A 19895-nucleotide genomic window follows, 5' to 3' on the forward strand; every position below is an offset into this window, starting at 1 on the left:
TCCTTTCCAATTTCCCCTGTGCCTCAAGGAAAGCAGCAAGCACTGCCTCTGCACTGTCCCCTTCACAAAACGATTCTACTCATGAGCTGGGCTGTACTTAACCACCCTTCCACTCACAAAACAGGTAAGTAAGGAAGCAGGAGATGCAAGGAGAAATTCCTCAAGCTCCAAAAATACATACATGTTGCACATGCTTTTGTTAGTAATGTGGATATGGTATGGTTAGCCAGTATGTATGGTGCATAGTCGCCTCAAATGTCAGTGTGGTGTGCAAGCCGATGCATGATGGCAAAAGAATTCTTGACGTCCCACACCCATATGGTTAGATTGCCATGTGGCTTTTTTTCTCCACCAAGAGTTAGTTTCTGAACAATGCAGCATTTAAATAAAGCTAAGGTAAAGGCAATAGCTGTTAAAACAGAAGTATCTAATGCATACAGTGTTGACACCTGAGGAATTGAGTGGGAAAGAAAGAAGCACAGGGCAACTGCTGAGCAAGTGTGATCTGTGGGCAACAGGCAGTAAAGAAAACTTTGAAGTCTCCAAAGGGAATGGAAAAAAGACCCTTAACAAAAAATGCCCATATCCAACACAGACTCAAGTACAATGATTCCAGACAGACTGATCAAACTCTCCAAAACTACAGAGCTGCTAGATTAAAACCATCCTTACAATTCAATATTCAGAGAAATCATCCTTAAATACATGATAATGGCTCTTGAGATGCCATTAAATCCTCTTTAGATAGACAGAATTTGTCTGAATTCGCTTCATATTTATAACAAGGGGAAAGTGGGGAAGCTACAGGCTGGGATGTGCCTGGCTGCAAACACACAGCTGTAGGGGTGTGCTCGCTGCTGCCAGGCTAACAGGACAAGAGAGTGCCTCTTCAGCACCATACATTTGACTATGCTCTCTATTGTTTAAAAGCACAAATGACATTCAAGACATTCTCAACAGAGAATTCAGAGGCAACAACTGAAAATCTTGGGAGTATCCATCAGAAACCATCAGTCACCATTTCTAAATATGACCTTGGGTGAAACATCACTGCCAGCACAACAAAGAGGGGGGAAGAGGTGTTAATTAACCTGTAAACCTGCCCCAGGTGATACAAAAGCTCATTAGAAGATGAGGCACTCTCATTATAAGGCTCTCCATTACAAAGCCAGTGCAAACAAAAGCCTATTGTTTTCACTCACCACTCCAGTTCATGGTAAACATTCTGACCAGTTTCACTCATGTACAAACTGCTGCTCTGTAGAATAACTTTCAAGAGGGAATGATTTCATTATTCAAGCAAACATCTGAAAAAAAAGCTCATCTCCCTGCAAAGCCTCAAGTCTAGCCGGTGCAGCTGAGCTCATCTTCTGTCCAATTTTTAACATTTTTCTTCACCCTTTAGTAAAACTCTATATTTCATCTAGTAACAGTGGTATAAGTCTGGCATTCTATTCATCCTATACTATTTGCCTATTATGATTTATACATATGCTAGCCATATGCTCTATTCTTACATCCTTACTAACCTGGCACTGAATTCATATGTGTTACCAAAAGCAAGGTACAGCAATAAGCAGGAAGCCTACATCCCTTGAATGCACATGTCCTTGGACAAGCCTCTACAAGGAGTGGAGATTCATGCATTAAAGATATGTCTCTTCCCCCAACTCCTAATCTTATCCAAACTCTCATTTAGATGAGTAGGAATTAATATGTATTTTCTATTCTTATGTAAAAACTGTATGTTATTACAAGCATTTAGAATTAGACTTCTTGGGCCACTGGATTGTGAGGAGAGCTGGACAGTTCAGAAAGGCTCCTTTCCGAAAGGATTTTAAGAAAATTGCAGAAGAGCAGAAGAAGAAACAATGAGAGAAGGTTTTGGTTTGTTTGTTTTGCTTTTCTTTTTCACAAAGGAGGATTATATAAACTCCAAGGGGAATTCAAACATTCTTTTTCTTTCTTGTTTTGTTAATTTTCCCAGGAAAGCAGGCAACAAATACCTGGCTTATTCATAAAAACATAGCAATGAATTAAGCGTACAGCTAGCATCGAAGTTCATCGTGAACTTTAAATGTTTCTCTGTCTACTTTAACATCCTAGGTAGGTGAAAGGATAAAACTCATCCCTACTTCCCTGATGGGGAAGTGGGAAAAGTTGATAAACCTAGCAGTTTCCAAAAGAAGTCAATATGAGTGGCAAATGCTGGGGTGTCTTGGGTGTCTGTGAAGACTGACATTTGAGAAACTTGAAAAGGGATGTATAGTTAAGTGAGGGTCTAGACTTGAATACATGGCTCCTGTATCTCACTCCTAAGCCATAAATTCAGTGTTTCAGTGACCAGGTAGCACCACAGCCAACAGCTATCCATTTCTGACCACCCACAAAACAAACACCTCCTAACTTCACATTGAAATCCACAGAGCAGTCCTCTAATCTCAAATGACTTCAAAGCCTACCTACCTGGTGAGTGCTTAAGAAAGCTCTATTTAAGCTATTACCCTCTCTCCCTAAGTAGAACAGGGCTGACATCCTATATGTGAAAATCCCAGCCACTAAATAGAGACCCAAGGATTTACTCTGCTTAGCCCAGCTGGCAAAGGCACAACCTGTTATCAGAGATGCAGGGGCTGCATGGTAAGCCTGAGAACCACTGGAGCTCCAACTTCATAGGGATCTTTCTGCCTTATATCTGTATATAAAATTATGGTCTAGCACCACTTGTTGATGGATAAATATATGTGCTGCACTGTAGAACACACAGCTTCCAACAGACAAGAAAGCTACTACTAATTACTGTCACAAAATAAAAACACAAACTGAAAATATTTTGTGGTTGAAGCAAAAAGGATTAAGAATACAGCCCAGATATCCCACCTGTACTGCCTGTACACACGACATGCCCGTTATCACCTCCTTCCCTGTAACAATCAAGTCAACAATTTTGTTATATCCTATGTACACAAATCCTACATTCATTTCTTTGACTTTCATTTGTCCTCAATACTACATAAACCCTAATTTCGCCCTTTCCATCCTTTACCAAATCTGCCTACATAAGATGAAGCAGCATTCCACTCTCTGCCTATTCACCTTTTTTCAGGCCTCCTTTCAGAGGAAAGGTCTAGCTTTTCCTCTAACCAACCCTCCCTCATCTCTTTCTTAAGAGTACATTTTCACCCAGTCTGAGAGGATTGCATTTTGCCCAGTCCTGTTTGATATATTTATTGTGAGACTGGATTGTGTTAGATTGAAGGCCCAGAAAACCCCATGCTGTGTACCTTGCATAGAATGTACTTTCTCTTACACTAGGAAAACGCTTACATATTTTTTATAAATATATATCTATGACATTTTGAAAGTAGGAAAAAAAAATTATAATATCATAAGGTGCCAAGGAATACAAAAGAAGAAAAAAAACCACAGTGAAGAGAATCCTTTTTTATGAAAAAAGAAAACTATGCTTAACACAAACTCCTTCATGAATTCTCTTTATAGTTGCAGCGACACAAATTCACTATTCTGCTGACATTGTTGCTGACGCTACTGAAAAGTCACACGAGAAGGCTTATTTTGAAACAAAGTTTTACAAGGAGAGGATCTATAATGGAACATTTCCTTCTACTTAATCAGAGGACAATTACTGTGACAATATGAAGTTCACTTGCTCTTTTTAATTGTTTCAGTGATAATGGCACCACATTTTGGGCGGGGTAACTGCCACAAAGACATACACTTAAAACTGAAAAATCTTTCATTCCCTCCCCAAATTATTTAATACCAACAAATGGGAGATTCCTGCAGTAACTATGTTTCTGATATTGCTATTAATTTTTTATACTACCTTTGATTGCATTCACTCAAGTCACTGAGGAATTCTTAGAATCGTCAGTCAAAGAAGGAACTTTTTCAGCTCTTTGCCCTTAGAATCACGAGATATAAACTTTCAACTTCCATACACAAGATATTTTTAAAACGAAGAGTGCATTTCCCAGAATAATGATGCTCTAATACCAAACAGCAGCTCAGTTATTCTGTGTTAAGAAACCAAAGCCCTTCTTACACAATTTCAAAGCAGCAGCTGTGACTTTGAAAGTAGGAATTCATCCTGGCCACCTGCTTTAAAACTAGCCAAAATAAATGGGGTGGGATGGTTCCTGTAGATAACCATGGGATGGCAGGGTAGCACAGGTTGTTTGCTGTTAAGGATTAGGTCCTAGACATCACCACCATCTCCAGGACCTCATCCAAGATGAGGACCTTGGGATCAAGCTACATCTGAAAGCTGGATTAATTATTGAGTGGTAGATTGCAGCACTGTTACTCACAAGGAGCAAAACTTCTTTGCACAGCTGAGATATATTGCTCACGGCATGTCATTCACAGTATGATGTTTTGTTCCCACAGCAGATGATCCTTTTCAATCACTGACCAAACAGAAAGTATTATGGTCTGGCTTGTAAGGTATAGTTTTCTTTGAAGAAAGAATTTGGTTTGCTGTTGGCTTGGATTTTTTTTTAATATACTCAAAAACATCCTTATTAGTAATAACAGTAAATTAAAAATTGTTACTTTAAAACCTCAAACTAGCCTATTTTTCTACACTTAATGAATACACAAGCATTGCCAAGACCAGTGCCCACCAGTGCAACTTAGTGGAACACAAGATCTTCCCAGATTCACAACCATAGCTAATGAATCATAGAATTTTTACAGCTGGAAAAGACCTCTAAGATCATCAAGTCCAACCACTAACCTAACACTGCCAAGACGATCACTAAACTAAACCCTATTCCTCAGCACCTCATCTATGCATCTTTTGAATATCTCTAGGGATGGTGACTCCATCACCTCCCTGGGCAGCCCCTTCCAATGCTTAATAACCCTCTTGGTGAAAAAGTTCTTCCTAATGTCCAATCTAAATCTCACCTAGAGCAACTTGAACCCATTTCCTTGTGTTCTATCACTCATTTCTTGGGAGAAGAGACCAACTCCCACCTCACTACGACCTCCTTTCAGGTAGTTGTACAGAGTGATCATGTCTTCTCTCAGCCTCCTCCTCTCCAGGTTAAACATCCCCAGAGCTCCCTCAGCCACTTCCCATCAGACTTCATACAACTGGCCTCAGCCCACTGCTCCAGCCCGTCCATGTCCCTCTGAAGAGCCTTCCTGCCCTCACGCAGATCTACACACCCGCCCAGCTTGGGTGTCATCTGCAAATTTATTTAGATATCAATCAATGATAAAGATGTGAAACAAAACAGGCACCAGGCCCTGGGGAACACCCCTGGTGACCAGCCAACAACTACTGTGTCGTATTCCCAGTAGACATCTGATAGGTTGAAGTCCTCCTTAAGAACAAGGGCCAGCAATCCTGAGAGTTTTCCCAGCTGCCTAAAGAACCTCTTGTCTACCTCCTCATCCTGGCTGGGCTGTCTATAACAGACTCCTACCATGATACTCCTTGTTGTACTTCTTCCTGACTTTTACCCATAGACACTTGACCCTATCCTTTGTTGACCTCAAAACACTCAAGACATTCCCTAACATAGAGGGCTACCCCTCTGCCTCTCCTGCCCTGCCTGTCTCTTCTCAAGAGCAGCACTCCAGTCATGTGACTCATGAAGCACTGTGTACTTCAGGAGATATATCAGAGCCTACTCCTGCTCTCAGCAGAGTTGATGGACTCCAACAGTAACAAAATTTGTCCCACAAAGACTCTGTCATTTCTAATTCTCAGCATAAAAAGAAAGTGTGTTTTGCATTAACCTGAAAATAATTCCCATCAGAAAACTATACTACAAAGTATTACAGAAGAAAAAGAAACCTTTAATATTTAAAACCACACAAACTTGTTCTGACATTCATAAAGAGGGAGGGAAGGAAAAAAAAATAATCAGGTCACTGATAAGTGTCCTAGGTTCTTTCCACTTTCTACTCCTTTTTGCCTTGTTTTCTCCCTTTTAACGTTCCTTGTGCAGAGGCACATTCCAGACAAAGTAACCTACTGTAACACTACCAGTGCCAAGGAGGAAATATGCTCTTCTCCTTATGGCCAGCAAAGGACCTACACTTTGATCTTCAAGGACAAGCCTTTGGATGGTGCAACTCAAAAGGCTGCTGCAAGTTTTGGCTGGGTTTGTTGGTTTTTTTTTCCCCCTTTTCCTATAAATTACTCCTCCTTTTGATGTCTATTCTTGCTCTTAAAAAAAAAAGATACACACATCAGGTTAAGATGAAAACTGCCCACACGACACGCTTGTGTTTACAAGCTTAAGAGCCAGTTTCACTTGAACACAGGTCAATGCTGCTTTAAGAAAACACCACATACCAAAAAAATCACACATGGTTAGAACACATCACGAGCAGAGAGGAATTGTGGACTCAGTCTGTGAGGCACAGAGCCAGGCTGAGAAGCCCTTTGAAGTTAGAAAAACATCCTCTGGTCAGAACACATTTGTGAAACCGTGGGACAGGCGCTTTAAACAACATTCACTCCGAGATCACCTGCGGTGTGCCAGTGGATTGGCGCCTGTGTAACTTCAACAACATAACCCTTTATGTTCCACAAAGATCACTCCAAAATCTCTCCTATCAATAGCATACAGTCAGAAAAACTTTGTGGCAAAACCTGTACCATTGCACCCTCTGTAAAACATGGGCAGGCGGTTCCAACACACACATGAAGTTAGGGTAAACCCTGCTGTTAGCACAACTTGGTCAACAGAAGCAAGGGACAAAGCAGCACTGACACAGAAGGAAGGCATCGACCTGCAGGAAAGGCCACTGCAAATCAGTGTTGTACAAAATATAGTCTGGCATGCAGACTATATGACAAACTACTCACTGTTAGTCACCATCATCATGAGAAGACTCTTGGCTGTGGATTATTAAGTCCAGCTAACACACAGTTTCCCTCTCCCTGTATCCCTCTTCCCCCATTTACAGACTGAACATCAGAAGACTGTCTTATCATCTGAGCTACTTTCCCTCCGCCCAGTCCTGCCATCAGCTATTAGCACCCAGCCTGTTGGCATCAGAAAGCTATACTGACACCATTTAAAGCCAAACGCTACCCTTGATCTGACATGTCTCTCAGACTGGCATGCCTCTCAGAAAAAGAGTTTCTGCACATTTCTAACTGAAGGCAGAACTGGTTATCCACTCCTGGTACTCCTGGATTTTGGAACTGATAGGCAATAACAGCAGATTTTGACTAGACCCCATGTCTGTTGAGAGAGTAGAATGAGGAAGCCTCACTCTGTCTTCAGTTAGGGGTCCTGCTGACATTAGGAGACACTCTGGCTGCACAATAGGCCAGGACTCCTTCCTTACTTAAAACATATCCCTAAAGGCATGACATTAGCACTTCTCTTGTCCAACCATGCTGTTCTTCTTTGACAAGCTTTCCTGTTTTCCCCAGCGGTGGTGAAATTCTCCTCATTTTTTTGAGGCGACCAGGAGTGTCCATGTTGCCATCAGGAACACACAAGGAGGGTCAGATTACTGTTGCAGAGCTAATTGGGGACCTCACAGTCTTTTTGCTACTCCCACAGGACATTACCCGTCGTCTATTACCGGCAAATCTAGGGGGCTTCTCACTGCAGTGTCTTCAATTTCTATCCTTCCAAAATGTGCAAAATCAGAAGTGCTCATAGACTGAGGAAAAATTATTTTAGCAGAGTTTTTTCCCCATGTTTAAACAGCACATGGATGTTCACTGACTAAGCACAGACGACACCTGCATGCTGCAGTCTAGCTTGTCTCCTGGATAACAGCAAATGTCCAAGGGCTCAAAGCTACTTCAACATATCCTACTTTCATCACACAGCCCTCACAAAAATTTACTTCATTCATTTTTTTCTAAATTGCATTAAAAAAAAAAATCAAACAGCACATCTGGAAAAGAGTGCCATGGTAAGGCTGATGAGCAAATTCCAATGAAGTCCATGGAGCATCAATGAATACAATACTTCCTTTCCAAATGCTGGGGTTTTTTTCTTTTCTGTTACATGTCACCATGCTTTAAAGCAAGAGTGACTGCCCTTCAAAGAAAAGCCCCGTACAATAGCTTAGGTAGGAAGAGATCTCATTTACTTCTTTATGCTGTGCATTAGTACAGAGTTAGAGATGTTGTGTGTTTCCTATTGGTCATAAATAATTAAAAACAGTCTTAGAGTAGAAGGGAGGGAGGGGGAAAAAGGAAAAAGAGAGTGTGACTGTGGTGCAATACTTCAACAAACCAACCTAATTAGAGAGAAATCAACGTCATATAATAAAAATGTGGTATTTTAATGGGTATTAAGCAGTGCTGTGGGAATAGCCTCTCTCAAAACATGCTTTTCAAATCTATCTGCAAAATTATATTGCTAATTACAAGAGGGAATTTAAGTAGCAGTACAATTGGGAGAAACTTTTGTGAACCTGTCATAAAATGATCAGATAAACTGCATCTGTGGGGGAAAATACATTGCCACTCCACTAGCAATGTAGCTGCTAGATAACAAGACTATTAGTTTCACCACTTGATCCTTCCCTCATCCTCCACTGATGTGGCTGAGAACCTGATTTAAAACCACTGAAAGCAATGAGGAGCTTCCTCACTCTTACAGCAGGGCTTTCACATAAAAACGTATCAGAGCAATATCGCAGAATTTTTCAAGATGTTAAAACCAGACTTACCTAACTGCACTGAGTTAGTAAAAAATACACCTTTAAAAGTAATTTATTTATGGTATTCTGAAAAACTCCTTTTACATACATATCCACATCAAGAACAAGACCTTGCACATAAGCTTTGCATAAATAAAAATGGCTTTAACTGAGATAACCTATGAAGTTTATCCTCAAAATAAAATTAAATATTCAGGATGGCTAAATGAGGCACAGTTTTTCCATGGGAAAAATATCAAAGTATTATTTATTTTCCTGTAAGTACTTGTTTTGAAAAGCCTTTCCTCCCCACCTGGGCTTCGGCTAAAAGCCACAATCTACATTTAAACAGTGTGTAGGCTTTAGAAAACTATCAACCATCTTTTTTTTTTAAAGCAGGAGCATATGAAATTATTTGATCCACTTTTCATATAGAAACTCTAGGGCTGACCATAAAGAAATAGGCAGTCTCCCAGTGTAAACTTACCAGGATTACATCAAAGACCTTCCTCTAGGATCAGACGATTGATTTCTTCAATGCTTTTTAGAATTTCTTCCAGGATATTTTGGGTTATTGCCTTAGACCTTTGCTCAGCTGGAATGACAGATATTCTGTTTGCTAGACTATGATGTTCTCTCTTTATAGGGGAATAAGTGTCTCTAGTTTATACACAGGTACACTATGTGAACAGAGAGAGACTTGGAAAGTTCACAAGCAAAATTATTATTTATTGTTTCAAAAAGAGTAGTTTATTACAGAAACACTGATATAACCTTAACCACAGCATCTTATGCAATACAGAGGGTGCTTGTTATTCTGTGAGCTCAGGACTGGGGCACTTTATGCTCAGAGAAAATTCACGCTCCCCTAAACAGGCATTTGTCCTTTACATGCCTTTAACGCGTAAGGCTTAGCTTTACAGCTACTACCGCCTTTACCTAACTCTCTTGAACTAACCTTCTTGGAATTATAAAAGATTTTTAACACAGGACAACAAGAATCAGCTTAGTCCTTACCTACCACCATCAAATCTTTGGGGAATCAGACAGCAAACTATCTCTGAGGGCAATGTGATACACTACTCACCATTCTCCTTCCTCCCCCAAGACAAATCTGTCACCTCCGTAGCACTCATCATTCGCATCAGAGTATGGATCAAAAGATCCAAGGCTGCTCCCAAATCCCATTCCTCCTGCAAGACAGTACTTTGTTCTGTCACTTCCCTACTGAGTTTATCCCCTTATTTTATGCCTCACAGCATGTGTGGCTGCACCCCAAGATCAAACACCCATGCATGATTTTCTTTCACAGATCTTGAATCACAATGTTATACTTTAATAGGAACCTCAATATACTTAATCCCTTTAAAGCTGCCACAGCAATGCCCCCAAATGCATTAAATTCCACTCTAATCGCAAAACACAAAGTATTTCTCTGGATGGACAGTGCACAAGACTGTTCTGACCACATGCCAATCCATCTCCAAGCTAAAGCAACATACACTGCCTGCATTTGTTAGTTTGAAGTCCAAGGATACATGGCTGAAAATTCCAGGCACTTCAAAAGTCCTTTGCTGTGAATTTTGCTTAAAACATAACTGATCCCCTCCCACATTTTAAGGGAGTATCTCACATTCTCAAGGGACTCTCATTGCAAATGATATAAGGGACAAATGCTACTGAGTCTGCATTTGAATACAAACGCACTCAGACCAAAAGCAAGTCTGGTAGATGGCACTTTTCGAGGTATAATTCACAGTCAGCTTGATGAGTTTGAGTTTCACTGAGTTTTCAGATTGAGAAGGGTTATCTGAGAAAATTATCAAACTATCTGAGCTTTGACAAAAGCAGAAAAGCTGCTTGCCTGATATGTCTTGTTCACAAGTATTACATTTTATTAACAGCTTCAGATTTAAGGAACAACTCCTTCTCACGTACATTTGGCAGGGATCTAGGTTTGAACCAGGGAACCACAGGGCCTTTCATTACCACTGTCAAGGGATTAGTGTGGTGGGATCTTCTAGGTGTAATTTTATGGAGCTTTTCTTGGCCACTGAGGAGCTTCTCAGGCACTGATGGTGTTTTAGTCTCCTGTGGCCACAATGTGATCTTCTGAGGAGCAAAAGGATTTACTCCACCAAAACTCTTATAGACTAAAACAATAGGATCATTTATTGCCCTATCATATACAATAGGCCACACCACACAAACGAAACCAGTGGTACTCAATTTCACAGCTGTTATAGGACCTCCCAGCAAGAGACTGAACCATTCCTTTCTTCAAGCAATTATGATTCTGTATGACTAAACCAGAAGTATTTTTCACATATGATGGGTACATATGAAGTCACGTGAGACACACACATATAGGTTTTAAGAAATCTGGCTGAACGCTTACTTGTCAATATAAGCCTGTTGGAATGTCAACTCCCATGGCAAGCCAACAGACTGGTCCTTATTCAACAGCAGACATGCATTTGTTATGTGACTGCAGTCTACCTGGAAGACACTAACTATACAGCATTTTCCAACTCCAAAACCGATGTCTCTCACATTCAGAAGCATCATCACTATTCTGTAAGTTACAATATATGCCACATTGCTCTGATGACAATAAATACACAAGTTTACAAAAAGTAAATGCACTGTATGGCTGTACCTCTTGCAGAGGGACCAGGATAGCAATAGCTGAACCTACACAGGCCATTTCCCTTCTCTCTTAGATTATGCAGTAGTAAAAATATCTGTGCCAGCACAGTCCTTTCACCACAGCTAACACCACTGGCATTCCACCACTGCAAGACAAATGTCATGAGATATTCCAACACAAACATACTTTGCTGGCTCAGAAATCAGACACAATGAAGACTTTGCATTTGGAACTTGGTTAATAATTCTTGAATGGAATACAGTCCAATTCAGTCTCCCATAGCTGTAGTTACTCTGTAGGAGTAAATACAAGTTCAGTTTTGCTGCCAGTGTTGGCAGATACGACTAAATAAATTCACAGAGATAGTCTATTTGACCATTTATTCACATTAGTTTTTTGAACTAAAACTATACCTGATTTTCCATGAAAAGATATTTATAAATATCACATAGTCTGAAAACTCCCAAGTATTCAGAGTAACTAGTGTATTAACTAGAAAAGTGGTTTAGTTACCAAAAAATACTTCACGTATTTTGAACATTTCAGCATCTACCGTTTGCTTTCCAACCAGGTTTTGATGCTGACATTCACAAAGCAAAATCCATCCACGAGGATTTCTAGAAAGGCCAACATCTGCAGCACAGAGAGCAATGTTCCATTTTGATTTAAATATCATCACCGAACAATTATTTCCCCAACTTTGAGAAAACTAACTCTTACAAAGTTTCAATACTCAGAAGACTTCTCTTTCCTCTGTTCATAATTGAATTCAAAAGAAACCGTAAAAGTCAACTAAGATCTTCTTCCGAAGAGTGCCTACAAATAGCCACTTACTGAGCTTCTCCTGGGTCTTATTACAGATCTCACAAAACGTACAGAAAACCCTTCTGTTAATGAACGCTGCTGTAAAGAACATTCCCATATGTCAACAATCATATGCTACAAATTTCCCATTTTTGTTATAACTAGAGTTTTAGTGCAAAGTCTGGAGTACATTATTTACATTTAAATCAATAAAGAATATAATGTACTGTTGTTACTTTTCTTCCCAATTTACAGATTAAAATGTAATGCATAATCAAGGCCCTCTCATTCAGAAGAATAAAGGTTTCACTAAGCCAAGAGAAGAAAACATACTCTGCAGCCAAGGCCTTCTCATTCAGAAGAATAAAAGTTCTAATAAGCCAAGAGGAACTGTGGATAGCCTAGGAGATACAGTTTGTATCACACAGATGGGGACTTCACCTAGATGAGAACTTCACATAGCCACTACACAAAATATGCTTCCTTCTTACAAACATCAACATAAGAAACTCCACTTTAGAGGGGGGTGGGAGAAAGAGGGTTGTTAAAGACCAAAAAAAAAAAAGGTTACTTTAATGAGATTGTTTGCAGAAAGTTCATGGGCCATTCAGCTTTCCAATCAACAAGCCAAATTAAAAGTGCACCCATTAAATCTGAAACACCTATAAACCAAGATGAAATACAGACTCTCTTCAATCCACCTCCTCCATATGGCTCAAGCAAAGTCAACTTTTAATTTCATAACACAAAATATTTAATTTATGCTTTTCTTCATATGTCAATTTAACCTCCGGCACATAGCTTTGAAACCATGTAAGGATGCCTAACACTTTCCATATGGCAACTGAATTGTGGCTTTTAATTGCACCAACTGGTATCATTCAAGGATAATTCCCTTGGAATCCAGCTTTCTGCTGCAGTATTGGCCAATTCACTAATCTCATCACCATGGCACTAATACTTTCAGAGACTCTTTGATTGTTAATATTCATATTATAATTTTCCCAAACCAGAGCTGTCAAGATACACTATGTGCACCACTAATTAAATTATCTTAGTTTGTTGGCACCAAATTTCAACACTAAATAAGACTCGGATTTTTCTCTCTCTTTCAATGCAAAGATTGGCAATTTTATTTCATGCCACATACAAAATATTGTATCTCAGAGGATTTTTTTGTCATACTCGTATCTAGCACTTCTGACTGCATTGTTTCTTTAAATCCCCTGAGTCAATACAAATAATTATCTACACAAGACTGCCATTAATGTACTTGAAAACATTTCAGTTTAAAAGATCACTTCAGGCACTCACACAAGACAGCACCCAAGGAAATTTTAATTGCTTTGGCCACCGTATCAGTAAGAAGGCAGTCTTTCAAATGTCATTCTACCCAGGAGATGACCCCAAAGCAGTACTACAATTAAACATTCCACTTCAACAGCCTTTAAGCCATAAAGCCACTAAAAAAAAAGTCTCCTTTCTGTTTATTATTTTCATTTTGAATGAATGAGCTACCCAACTGTGGCTTCCATAAGGCTATGTATTTTCATACACACACACACGTTATTTAACAGTGGGGGATTGGGAAGGGCCTTTTTTTTTTCACATGTAAGAAAGATCATTCTAGAGGAGCAGTTAAGTTGACACTGGCCTAGTCTCCTCTCAGCCATGCAAGGAATGCCCATTAATGTCACTGGCAGTTACAGGCACAGAACAAATGGAGAACAAGCCCCACCTCTGAAGCAGTGATGTGCCTCAGCATTTCATACTGTATTATTCCCAGACCAGATACTCAACTCTAATTAACATCAATTAGGGTTGAACATGAGGATCACTATCACCAATGAACCCAGCAGAAGTGGTAAGCTAAAGTCTTTTCGATTTTACCTAAAATGATTACTTACAACTTGGCTCACTGTGAGCCGGTTTGAAATTTAACTTAAAAGACAAGATTTTTTATTTTCCAACCCCAAGCCCAGATCTCAATGAGACACACAATAAACAAGTAACATTTCCTATGGCTTTGAAGATAAAAGTAAATTGAACTAAGCAAATGTCATATTTAGTATTTTCCCCTCTAGCATGGAACTACTTCTCAGTTAAATAAACAAACACATGAATATTTGCAAACAACGTTGATTTCCAAAAATAGTTTGTAAAAGTAAACACACTGAATAAAATTAAACTTAAGTATTACACGGGATAATCCACAGCATCAGAAAACCTTTCTGGGCACAAGTTAACTCATTCATAAAGCAGCAAAAGATGTATATTCAGTTGGTCTAACAGATTAACAATCCCACTGGTTTCAGGTAGCTTTGAAACTAGATGACTCTGGACCTCATACTTTTCATGCATGCAAGACAATTCTTTTTTTCTTTCACTCTAGAGGATGTAGCCCAGCCTACAGACTCCCTGGTGATTAAAACACTTGGAGCAGAGCAGCCCCTGATGGGAGGGTGGCAGTGGTTTAATAAGATCACAGCCCAGAACAGAACCTTGGACACGCACCAGCAGTGCATCCTTCAGATACGCTCTCCTTCCCCCAGCTCGTGGTTTCACCCAATCATTTACTAGGAGATGCTGCTTATATGACTGATGTATTTGGTAATAGCCGGACACTAATTGCTTTCTTCCAGTGAATTGGAGGGGGGAGATGCAGACAGATGGGGCATGACATGGACAGCATATCAACTGAGGGAAGTTTGCTCTAACCAAGAAAGTCTCAAAACTGCAGTTAGGGAAGAGGAAATGTGGTGTATTCTTGAGCCTTCCTTGTGTCAAACACCCCTTGAGTGAACGGACATAAAGACCTCCCCTCCACAATTATTGTAAATTCAATCACTCTAGACAGGAGTACAAATGAAATTTCATTTCTTTCCTGTATTAGTCACTCATTCTTTTAAAACACTACATGAATCCCCCTGAACTTCAGTGTCATCTCCCTCAGACAACTAAACTTTAGCAAAACAATTCAGTGTCTCTGTTCCTGAGGCAACCAGCCTTCCAGTTGCAACCAAGACAGATTTTTTTGGCCTATATAGAGCAATAAGTAAAATTTCATTATCAACACTCAAGTTCTAATCAAAATGATTCAAATCTTTGAAGTTGCAGACTTTGAAGCAACCGAATGCTCTCCTCTCCCATCGGCAGGTCTTTGGAAGTACACTAGATTTCACCAAACAGTGCCCTACATACTAATGAAACCACCATCAACAAAACTCTGGTTAAGGATTCCTAGGAGGAAAATTATTTCTAGGATGCTATTTTTTTTAAACTCAACTAGATGTTTCCCTGAATGCAGACATTTCCATCAGTGTTTGATCTAACACTTTCTGCCCTAAGTCACAAATGCAGCAATTAGGACCTATTTCAGGGGAAAAAAAAAAAAACCTCATGTTTTAATGAGAAGCCAAAGTTTCATCTGTGACACAATAAAACTGTACTATTCCACTGAGCCTTGTAAGCTAATTGAACATTTTGGGAGGAAATCTGGAGGAGTAAAGAGAAGAGCCCTTGGTCAACTTAAGCACAACAGTACTACATTACTGGGGAATGCACAGCTGTCCCCCACAATCCCCTATGACTAACCATTAGTAGAAGTGGCTGGTTTTCTACATCTTGAGGTAAACAAAGAGCCAAGAGGTTAGGCTACAATTCACTTTGTATCTTGGTATAATTATACAAGAGATCAAAGAGATCTCAGAAGAAAAACAGTCATGCAATCTCAGTTATGGAGTCAATAGCTGTGACTCCATAATCCTTGACAAAAAGACTGTACATATGGCACATCTGGTTCCAATAAAGGATTAGAAATGCATCTTTCCATATTATCAAAAGTTCATATTTTAAAGGAACTTTAATGTAGCTGTCAGAGTGTGCCAGTGACAGTATGACAATTAAAGTAAATCAGTTAACAGGCTATGCTGCATACAGAGACTACCAAATATATTGGGCAATAAATTGCAAATATTTTCAAACATTCAGGAACAGCTCTATCAAGATGACAGCAGAAAGCCTCATGGGAACAGTGCTTTTTAACAGACTCAAACCTATTTACAGTTTTATCATGTAGTAAAGCTCTAGAGTAATTTTTAGTTAACAGCTTGCTAATTGCTGAGCTATGATGAGGACACCTTGAATAAGAAGAGAAATACTGTTCTACTGTCATTGCAGCTGAACATACCTCATGGAACAGAAAACTGAAGAGTTTTGTGCATAGCAAAGTATCTTTGAAAAGAGATTTTTCTTTTTTCCTTCTTTTCAGAAAGCAAAATGTCTTTGTGGAAGAAAACACATTTCACAAAGCTCAAGTCAGAAGTTTTGACCTTTACCTCTTGTATTTTAAACCTATGTTTAGTTTGGTGAGTTGAGCTTCTTTCCTAGAAAATATTTATGAGAAATGTACTGAATGTACATATCTGAAAACCTTAACTCACTAAAATGGGAATAATGAAAAATAATTAAAAGTATGTGCTTTTATTTTACTCTTTGCATCTGTATCATACATGTATATACTATTATTAATGACAACTGCTTTCTCTGGACAAATCGTCTCCAAACAAAGCACAATAAAAATTACTTCAACCAACCACACCTGCAAGTTGAATGTGAAGTGATTATGCTTGTCAATTACAAACATATCAATAGCTTACTCCCTTCTTGTTACTTACTAGTGGATCCCAAACAATCTATCCTCCTCTAACTACAATACTAGTGGAATCTAAAAAGTCTTTATTAGCTTTTCCCATACTACACATCTTCTATGCACTTGTAACACTTCACCTACAAGTAAGTATTCTCCACTTGGAGTTAATTTTTCCTGAGACAGGAGAAGTCCAGGCTTCTGACAATAGAACTGGTGGCTAACAAAGCGAAGAGCCTGCAGGAGGTTTGGTGGCCTTCCTCTGCTTGTACTTTCTGAGTCGCATTCCTTGCTGGGAAGCACAGATTCCAATCTCCCCATCTCTCAGGTTACTTTTCCACTGATGAAGCTTTCAGGCTTGATCCAAAGCTCAGGGAAGTCAATGGGAGTCTTTCAGTAAACATCAATAAGCTCTGGATCATACCCTGAAAGACTGTGAGGACCATATCTAACGATTGTTAAGTTTGTTTGCCTCCCATCATGCCTTTTTGTTTAAAGAGACAACATTTAAAGAAAAAAAAGAGGCAACTTAACCATTCCCTGCAGCCCAGCTTCACAGGGGAGGGCTGGAGGAAAAGGGTGGAAAGTCACCAGTGTGGTAACAACCAGGACAAGTGACATGTGCAGTAACTCATATGGAGAAAGTCAACCACACATTATTAGGAAAGAGTAAATAAATAACAATACACTCTTCGGGGACTTCTTTCCTGAATTGCTCTGCCAAAATGTCACAGACAAACTTGTCCACCAATCAGGGTTCCCAAGTTTGCGCACATTGGTAGGGTGCTGGGCTTTTCCCAGAGATTCTGTTTGCTCCTCTGAAGGGTTTTGTTCTAATTGTCACTGGTAGACAGGTCCCCTTACTCCCCTGGCTTCTGTACCAGCACCAAGTTTACTCTACAGCTCCTAACTTCATCAAAGGACTGAAGGAAACCACACCACAGGCAGCCCCTTGAAGCAGCATTAGGGCAAAGAAAACCCTTCCTTTGCACAAGCGACCCTTGGGAGGGAGCGATGTAGAAAGAGCTTTTGGTTTTCCCTCTTTCAAAAAGAAGGGGCGGGGGTGTGGGGGCAGCGCGGAAGCTGACATACCCTGGCGCTGGAGAGCCTGCAAACAGCCCGGTGCTGGCAGCCTTGCTGGAGTCCCGAGCTACTGCCTCCGCTGCTGCTGCCCCCGGAGTATTTCTGCTTCACCATCCAGTCCTCCAGCCCTTTGCGAGCCAGAGAGGCGTTCACTGCAAAACTATCACCTAGAAAAGAGGAGACAATGCCGCCGCTAAGCCGCCCGCAGAGCCCGCCCGGCTCCCGCGGCCATCCCCCCGGCCATCCCCGCAGCCGGGCCGGGGCTGGGGCCGGAGCTGGGGATGAAGTCGGCACTGGCACTGGGGCTGGAGCCGGGGCCGGCACACAGCGCGCAAACCGCGGCGGAAAGTTGAGGGGAGAGGGCTGGGGGCCGGGGGCAGCCGCCCAGACCGGGGTAAGGCGTTTAAAGTTACTAGCAGTAAGGAGCCATCCCTACCTTCTGGACTTTCTCTGGGTTTACAAACGGCAGCTAGGCAGATCCGGAGGAAAGTGTGTGGGGGAAATAATAAAGGAAGATCATTAGACACCAGTATAAAAAATCACAGCAACAAACCGAGTAAAATCCGAATAAGGGGAAGGGACTAAGGAAGTAGCAAGTGAAAGGAACTAACCATGTTTCGAGTGAAGTTTCCCCATCTCTCTGCATTGATCTGCAAATACGATTCATTTGACTGTTTTCAGTAGGGTCGGGTTCGCTTGCTGTTATTTCTGTAGATATGTAAAATCCCAGCGTGTTTAGAAATCCATGTGCTCCGCTTCTCCCTGCTAACGCACAAGCGAGATCAAATCTCAGTTCCTCTCCTGCAGCACGGGCCGGCGTCCCCCTCTCCGCTCCAGCCTGCCTCCTCTCTCCTCTTTCCCAAAGACAGAGGCGGTTACAAAAGACCTTACTTCACCCACCGGGGAACATGATTGACACCTCATTGAGATTAGACCACTTGCAGGCAGCCTCCGCCTTCCCATTGGGCCGCGGCGGCGGATGAAAGGGGCGAGGGAGCCTTTTGGAGGCTCGAAAAAAAGAAAAAAAAAAAAAAAAAAGGAAAGAAAGAAAAAAGAAAAAGGAGCAGCCGGGGCGCGTTTCACTTCCAGCCAGGCACGGGCGGCGGGGCCGGCCCCGCTCCGCTCCCCGCGCAGCCCCGCGGGCGCCGGCCAGACAATGCACCGGGCTACCCCCCCACCCCCCGCCCGCGGCGGCCGCGCCCGCAGAGCCGCCCCGCGCCGCCGCCCGCCCCGGCCCCGGCCCCGGCTCCGGCCCGCGCTGCTGCCGCTGCCGCCGGCCGGGCAGAGCCGTTCCCCTGGTGCCGCGCGGCCCCCCGCGAGCGGCCGGCGCTGGAGGAGCTGCGCTCCGCGCCGCCCGGCCCCCCCCTTCACTCCAAGCGGCTTTGCCCCGGGGGCCGAAGTGTCCCCTCCCAGCCGCCGCTCTGCATCTGCCGCTCGGCCGCCCCTTCAGGGATGCTGAGGGGACGCGGCCACTGGACGCCCCGCGGGCCTTTTGTGATGCTCGCCAACTGCCTTCCGTCACCCCTGGTACTCGGGGGCGGTGATGAAGCGCTCCTGAACCCCTCGCGTCCCCACTCAGCAGAATCTTGATTGCGAAGGCAGCCAGCATGTCTGGAAAAGCAGTTGCTCTATTGACTTTGTCCGGCAAACTGTTTTTCATGGGCATCTCTGCGCACACCAGTAATCCCGCTGAAGTCACTGTTAATGCCAAAATGCAGTTTGCAGGGTCAGATCCAGAACCTTTTCTTGATTCAAAATGCTGGCAGCAGGAGGACGAAGTCTCTGTCAGCTTTTTAAACTTACTTTTATTAGTAGAGTAGTCGAGATTTTAAAAGAATCTCCCTGTCTTCTCCGCTCTATGAATGGTGTATTTTAACATATAGAATAAATTAAAAGGAAACTTGCTCTTTCATAAAGACAATTCTCACAGTCATTAAAAATGTTTCCTTCCTCTGGCTGGTCATTATTTTTCTGTTTATGAAAATCACATCTCCCTCGAGGTCCTTGTAGTTCAAGTGGGAGAGATAAAAGGGAGTGCATAGTAGATTCAGAACA

General features: G+C 41.6%; 1 protein-coding gene across 1 annotated transcript in view; it reads right to left on the reverse strand.

Moving 5' to 3' along the window:
* Positions 1-18839, reverse strand: part of NKD1 (NKD inhibitor of WNT signaling pathway 1) — a 108873-nt gene extending 90034 nt beyond the window's left edge. The window contains exons 1-4 of the mRNA XM_062007669.1: positions 18741-18839; positions 18452-18605; positions 18277-18309; positions 17850-18007 (exon numbers count right to left, since the gene is read on the reverse strand). Of these exons, the coding sequence (XP_061863653.1) occupies positions 17850-18007; positions 18277-18309; positions 18452-18476 (216 nt within the window). The 5' untranslated portion in view covers positions 18477-18605; positions 18741-18839. The remainder of the gene's footprint in view (positions 1-17849; positions 18008-18276; positions 18310-18451; positions 18606-18740) is intronic.
* Between the last annotated feature and the right edge of the window lie 1056 nt (positions 18840-19895).

Source organism: Colius striatus, chromosome 14 (assembly GCF_028858725.1).
Source record: "Colius striatus isolate bColStr4 chromosome 14, bColStr4.1.hap1, whole genome shotgun sequence".
NCBI lineage: Eukaryota > Metazoa > Chordata > Aves > Coliiformes > Coliidae > Colius > Colius striatus.